Source organism: Octopus bimaculoides, chromosome 1, assembly GCF_001194135.2.
Source record: "Octopus bimaculoides isolate UCB-OBI-ISO-001 chromosome 1, ASM119413v2, whole genome shotgun sequence".
NCBI classification, from domain to species: Eukaryota; Metazoa; Mollusca; class Cephalopoda; order Octopoda; family Octopodidae; genus Octopus; species Octopus bimaculoides.
This window is the reverse complement of record NC_068981.1, coordinates 146,890,488-146,898,141: the sequence shown is the minus strand read 5'-3', so window position 1 is coordinate 146,898,141 and position 7,654 is coordinate 146,890,488. Positions and strand designations below refer to the sequence as shown.

At 36.1% G+C, this 7,654-nt stretch overlaps 1 protein-coding gene across 1 annotated transcript in view; it reads left to right on the top strand.

Moving 5' to 3' along the window:
* Positions 1-3,586: 3,586 nt before the first annotated feature.
* Positions 3,587-7,654, top strand: part of LOC106868729 (uncharacterized) — a 13,037-nt gene continuing 8,969 nt past the window's right edge. Inside the window, exon 1 of the mRNA XM_014914126.2 lies at positions 3,587-3,994. Within this exon, the coding sequence (XP_014769612.1) occupies positions 3,641-3,994 (354 nt within the window). The 5' untranslated portion in view covers positions 3,587-3,640. The remainder of the gene's footprint in view (positions 3,995-7,654) is intronic.

The following is a 7,654-nucleotide window of genomic DNA, read 5'->3' as shown; positions in this document are numbered from 1 at the left end:
ATATATATATATATATATATATATATATATATATATATATATATATATACGACGGGCTTATATGTATATGTATGTGTATGTATATATATTTGTATGTGTGTGTGTATGTATATATATGTTTATGTATGCATGTTGCATATATGAGTGTGTGTACATGTGCATGCATATGCATATAAATATGTCACATTTTCTAGGGTTTCCTATATCTGTAAAAATGTCTATTTGATGAGTGTTGTTGTTTATATCTTTCCTGATGAGATTGATGCATAGCTGACCATAATTCTTCCTGTTGGACGTATTTTGAATGCATCCATCGAAATATATGTAGAAGATATGAAGATATAAATGTTTTAATAACATCCTAAGTGTTTGTCTCCTTTTTCAGTTTTTCTTATTTTCTCCTAAATACGACTCACAAGTGTGATCGTTGTTTCCGAAGACACTTAAGCGATATTTAGCTACCTTGTCATTATTCCCCTGGATCTTTCCTATAAATTGCACACTCATACATATATACATACAAACAAAAATACCCTGTTGTTGAAGTTGAAATTTCAATGAAGGAGACTTGGATCTAGGTTAGGAACCAGTTCTTTCTCTATTGGCAAGAAATCTTGAAATAAACTGAATAATGTCATACATACATATGAAGACTGAGTGTAGAATTTGTAAAGCAAGGCCTCTGTAATTCCTATTAAAATCATTCTTTATTTTGGAAAAAGAGTTCAATGATCATAAAATCTATAACCTGATAAAAATTAAAACATTTTTCATGAAATGGTGTGAGATAAAGACCAAATGTTACAACGGACTTCTGAACGTATATACCCGAGAAACAAACATGGATGTTAACTTGGAAACATCTCTCTTTGGAAACTGTAAGAACAACCTCTGAAAATGAGATGTGACAAGAAAGCCTATAATTTCATTAAAATAAAATATAAAATACTGAAAGAATATTTTATTGAAATAATTTAAACATTTTACAATTAAATTCTTGTTATTTAAATGCTAATCAATACAATATTTTCATATTATTCTGATAAATTTTGTACAGTAAGTTTAAGTTTTTGTGGTTAAGAAAGAAGTAAAAGGGTAAAGAACCCCTTTGGTCATGAATGATTATGGGATTGCATCTAGAAAGTTCCCCTTTGAGGTACAAGTCCAGGCAAAGTTGTTTGTGGAAGACCAGCAGTTACCCAAGGGAAAGGCAAAGGCTGATACAGCTTGGCACCAGTGACATTGCAATTCATTTCTACAGCTGAGTGAACTGGAGCAATGTAAAATAATGTGTCTTGGTCAAAAACACAACACACAGCCTGGTCTGGGAATTGAACTCACTACCTCATGATTGTGAGCCCGACACTCTAACCACTGAGCCATGCACCTTCACCATAAAAGAAATAATAATTATTAAAAGGGGAGTGGGTTGGCAAAATGATTAACACATGGGGCAAAATACCTTACAATGTTTAGTTATTCCTATATATGTTCTGGGTTGAAATCCAGTTGAAGTCAACTCTGCTTTTCATCTTTCTGATATTGATAAAATGAATTACTGCTCAAGTACTTGGGTTAATAAAATAAACTATCACTCAGGAACTGAGTTTCATTTAATTGGTTGTAACTGTTCCATTCTGTATGGCCGGTGTTAGAAATCAAGAGTACTAGTCAATTTAATCAACTGAATTTTAGCTCCAGTATTTGAGCCCTTGTGTCTGTGTAAGAATCTTGTAAGTTTTCATACCATACACATAATTATTTCTTTTCCACATATTCTTTTGAATAAAAAAAACTTCCCATAAGAGGAAGAAATTATAACATTGATGTTACAGTTATTTTATTACAATATATTATATTATGTCATGATGTATAAAGAGGTCCATTCTTGTGTAACATATATTACAGTTAGAGATACAAAATATGAAATATCTTAGCTATAAATATTGAACTTTTGGAAGAATTGTATTTATTCCTTTTTCACAGTAAAGTTTGACTACCCAGGCAAGTATTATACAAATTTTTTTTTTCACCTGGAATATATAGTGAATACTTTGAAGAAGATACAAAATGTGTGATGTACATGACGTCACATAAATTTTTTCACCTGAAAATATTGACTGTTAATTTCTCTGAAATTCTCCAGAGCAGCATGAAAAAGCCTTTTTGGTATTTGTTCACATTCACCTTGAAATTTCAAAAAATGTTAATGAGTTTGCTAGACAACAATATTTGTGGTCACACTTATCATTTCCCTAGTGTAATGTGCCTGAAAAAAATGGATGTGACATTTTCAACACAAATATTATTTATATCTTCCAAATAGTTTAGAGCTGAAAAAAAATTGTCCTAGTATTGATATCTGGTTGAAAATAAAGCATTTCACCATTCTATTATATTAATTTTTCAAGGCATTCTAAAAATTTTTGAAAACCTGTGCTGGTTTAACCTTCATGAGGATAACCCAAAGCTGGTAGGTAGGTAAGAAAACTAGTAAAGCATCATTTGAAATACCTTGCCATATCCAGTTGCTTTCCTTCATGTTCTGAATTGTAATTCTGCTGAGGTTGACTTCTATTTTGAACTACAGTGGTTGATAAAATGAATACAAATCAAGAACTAATGTATAATAGAATCTACAGCAGTGGACCCTCACAGAAATCCGATGCTTAAAAACTAGTTTTATAGTCACTTCTTTCAAAATTCCTATTTTGTTTTTCATTCATTCATTCATTTGTGTAGGTTTGCTATAGAACTCTCTGAGAGAACATCTTTCAGTGACAGGAAACATGTTGAACTATGTAAAACGTGGAATGAAGAAACTTAGTTGTTTCTTGCAATAAATACAAATACAAAATATTTTCATGGACCCATAGACAGGGCTCGTGACATATAAAAGGCATCTTTGACAGTGACACATAAATGGCACCCACTAAACTCTTGGAGTGGTTGGCGTCAGGAACCAGATGTAGAAATCAAGTTAAAATCAGACTGGAGCCTGGTACAGCTCTCTGGCTTACCGGTTACATTGAAACTATCTAACCCATGCCAGCTTGGAAAACGGACGCCAAATGATGATGATGATTATGAGATTCCCAAATTTACTGTTTTGCTTGCTCTCCCGCCACAAATTTTTTATGGATCCCAGTTGTGAACCACTCAACTACAGCCTTCTGCCAATGATAAAAATCATTACTTTATGTTGTATCTGTTCTGTATGGGAACATGAATGTCATTCATTCAAGACTGTAGTGCGTAAAAATTGATAAACATTTTTCCAACTGTATGAAGTACCAATCAAGTACCGAGCTCGATGTAATCGTCTATCCCGACCCACTAAAATTGCTGGCCTTGTGCCAAATTTGAGAAACAACTATTTCTCTGAAACAAGGCCTTGGATTTCATCTGAGCACTTTATATTTTCACGAACGCTTCATATATCTACACAGCACTATATTTGGAAAAGAAATTGAAATTATATTTATCGTTCTAATCTACCGATAAAACTTCTCTAAAATAAATTCAATTTATTTTTGTTTTTCTGGAGAATTTACCAATTGAGAGTTACCTCCCTTGTAAATATTAGCATTTTAGAATTGATAATTGTTGTTTGTTTGGAAAGCAATTCGTCACTTGCAAAATGTCAACCAAACGAGGAAATAAAAGTAACGCTAAGCACGCCGAAAAGGCTGATAAGAAGCGTGAATGTTCACCTACAGCAGAAGAAAAATCTTTGTCAATCGAAGAGAAACTAGCTTTGGTGGAGAAAGAATTCTGTGTATTACGTGATTTTTGTTTAAAATCTGGATACAGTCCACTTCAAATTGAAGAAGCCACCACTCCTTTTCTAAATAGTATCAAAAAAGCTAAACGTAAGAAATGGGCCCGCTTTATCGTACAGTTTTTCATGTTTGTCATTTTCGCTTATGGTCTTTTCTCTTATGACCCCGTCTATAGAGTTCTGCTTGCATACGGTCGACAAACAAGTATCAAGGTAGGAATCATATTTCAATATTTATATATTTGATTAAAATAATAACGTATTTTTAAAAAGTAAAATCTATTTTATTTTCCGAAATTCAGCCTTTAAAGAGAGGCATAAAGTGTTATCTAGTCTCGCCTGCACGTAATTATCTTAGGTTCGACTTGGTTCCAATCCTTTGAAAAGGAAAGGTTTGCCTGTTTTGATATGCGAACATACGCACACATTCATGTGTGTACGCATAGACATTCTCTGTCTTTTATTGATATTCATGTGAAAATTCGAATACGCTGTAATTGATGTATAGATACAATATTTTGATTCAATCTTCCTGGACCTAATATAAACACGCACGCACATTAGTAAATAAAACCTAAAACAGATAGATGATTTAAAATGGAATATTTCTGTATGATTTCAGATGTTTACATAACCATTGATCATTTTTTTATTTCTATATTTTTTTTTTCAGGTGAATCGCTTATGTTTATGTATTTTGTGTGTATATATATGTTTCTGTGTTGATGTATATGCATGCATATTTGTGTATGTATGTATGTGTTTACATAGATCGCCTTAAAATAGTTATTAATTGGCTTTTTGCCATATTGAAGAATATGTTTCAATATGGCACACACACACACATGTCTATTCATTCTCAATACATTCTGACAGATTCGAATGTGAATGTCTGTTGTAGTTTTTTTGTATAAGAGAGCTTCTCCTCTCTTCAGGACATGTGTGTTCTTAACATGTTGTTCACCAGTGTAAGGGAACTTTGAGACATTGCTATGCTTTGACCTCATTGTGTGTTTCCTTAGTGAAAGTTATTCCAACAGATTGAATGCACAATAAGGTTGAAACGCTGCAGTATATCAAAGTTCCCTGACACCAGTGTATTGCATGTGTTATGAACACACATTGTCTAAAGCAGTGGTTTTCAACCAGGATCCATATGGCCATTGGAGGTCCATATAAGATTTTGTTGTTAAAATTTTATATGCAATAAATTGGTCATCCTTCTACATTACACCAAATATTTTTTTAATGCAATTTCTAATAATATCTAATTATAAAAATATAATAGGATATTTTAAACCTCAAACGGCTATGGCAGTCCATCCAAGTAAAATAGGAATCAAAGAGGTCCATAGACAAAACAAATGGTTGAGAACCACCAGTGTAAGGGAACTTTGAGATACTGCAGCGTTTCAACCTTATTGTGCATTCTGTCTGTTGGAATAGCTTTCACTGAGGAAGCACACAATGAGGTCAAAACAGCAATGTCGCAAATGTTCCCTGATTACAAAAAACAACTCCAATCTGATTTTTATGCCTGTGTAGTGGTGATTCAAAACCTAATCATTAGATACTTGGTCAGACACCATGAGCAAACCACCATGGCTTCACGTGATCAGTCTGTGTTGGCACTCCGTCGCTTACGACGTCGAAGGTTCCAGTTGATCCGATCAACGGAACAGCCTGTTCATGAAATTAACGTGCAAGTGGCTGAGCACTCCACAGACACGTGCACCCTCAACGTAGTTCTCGGGGATATTCAGCGTGACACAGTGTGACAAGGCTGACCCTTTGAATTACAGGCACAACAGAAACAGGAAGTAAGAGTGAGAGAAAGTTGTGGTGGAAGAGTACAGCAGGGTTCACCACCATCCCCTGCCGAAGCCTCGTGGAGCTTTAGGTGTTTTCGCTCAATAAACACTCACAACGCCCGGTCTGGGAATCGAAACTGCGATCCTATGACCGTGAGTCCACTGCCCTAACCACTGGGCTATTGCGCCTCCACCATCATCAGTCTATTAATCAACCAATTAGCACTAAGGTGTTGTGTGAATGGTTTTCTTGAATGTTCTTGGTGCTTTTCTAATTGCAGAGTGTTGAAGGTGACTGAGTGACATGCATCCTCACTCTTGTCACTCAAACGGTTCAAGGCATTTGCTCAGACAACTCTAGGTTCTTCGACAGACCCATTCACACAATATCCCATAAATAGCTTCTACAAATATGATGCGGTTTTTCTCTCTATCCCAGTCAGCAATTATTAATATTGTTCATTGTAAATAGCCAGCATCAAATATCTTTATGTCTAGCAATAAATAGTTTGGTTAAATGTTTGTGAGTTTGCTTCAGTTATTACCCATAAAGCCAACAAAATATGTCATTATTGCCAGCTACTTGAAAGATATTGTTGACACCTTATGTTCATTATCACCTAGCAACACCTGAACCTGCCAGAAGATATTGAGAATGAATAGATCTGTTTATGTTTGGATGCTCACTATTCTGTGTACACCTCAGGAATTATTAAACACACACACACACACACACACACACACATAAGTGTAACTGTGTGGTAAGAAGTTTGCTTTCCAGCCACATAGTTTCAGGTTCAGTCCCACTGTGTGGCTACTTGGGCAATTGTCTTCTCCTACATATATAAATACACACACACACACACACACACACACACACACACACACACACACACACACACACACACACACACACACACACACACACACACACACACACACTCACACACACACACATATATATATGATGGGCTTCTTTCAATTTCTGACTACCACTTGCACTCACAATGCTTTGGTTGGCCTGAGACTATAGTTGAAAACACTTACCCAAGGTGCCATGCAGTAGGGCTCAACTTGGAACCATGTGGCTGGGAAGCAAACTTCTTACCACACAGCCAAACCTGTACCTACATACATACATGTGTGTGTGTGTACATATATGGATGTGTGTTTGTTTTGTGTGTCTCTTCCCCACTATGCTATAACTTAGCAGTTCAACATATGAGACTGATAGAATAAGTACCTAACTTTAAGAAAATAGTATTGGGAGTGGTTTATTTGGTTAATCTTTCGAAGCAGTACCCTAGCATGGTTGAATTTCCCTTGGATACCATTGGTGGCATGGAGAGGGGAGGCTGGTATGCATGGGCGACTGTTGGTCTTCCATAAACAATCTTGCCTGGACTTATGCTTCTGTAGGTAATTTCCTAGGTACAATCCCATGGTCATTCATGACCAAAGGGGGATTTTAGCCTTTACACATACATCCTTTCATTTACACACACGCTTCTTTTCATTTCCATTTTCCAAATCCACTCACAAGAGTGGATTTGGTCAGCCTAATCTGAAATCATGTATTTGGGAAGCAAACTTCTTTACTGCAGAGCCATACCTGTACCTCATATGTGTGTGTGTGTATCCTTGTTTTCATATAGCCCAATAGTTTCAAATAAGTATCACTATTGCAAGGAATGAAGCCAGTATGCTCCGATGGATGTGTAATATCAGTGTGCATACTAGACAGAGTGTTAATACCTTGAAAGAAAAGTGGAACTTACGAAGCATCAGTTGTGGTGTGCAAGAGAGACGATTGCGCTGGTATGGTCATGTAGCGAGAATGGATGAGGATAGCTGTGTGAAAAAGTGCCACACCCTAGCAGTTGAGGGAACCTATGGAAGAGGTAGGCCCAGGAAGACCTGGGATGAAGTGGTGAGGCACGACCTTCGAACATTGGGCCTCACCGAGGTGATGACTTCTGACCGAGACTTTTGGAAATATGCTGTGCGTGAGAAGACCCGGCAAGCCAAGTGAGACCTAAATCGAAGGCCTCAGGCAGCCCAC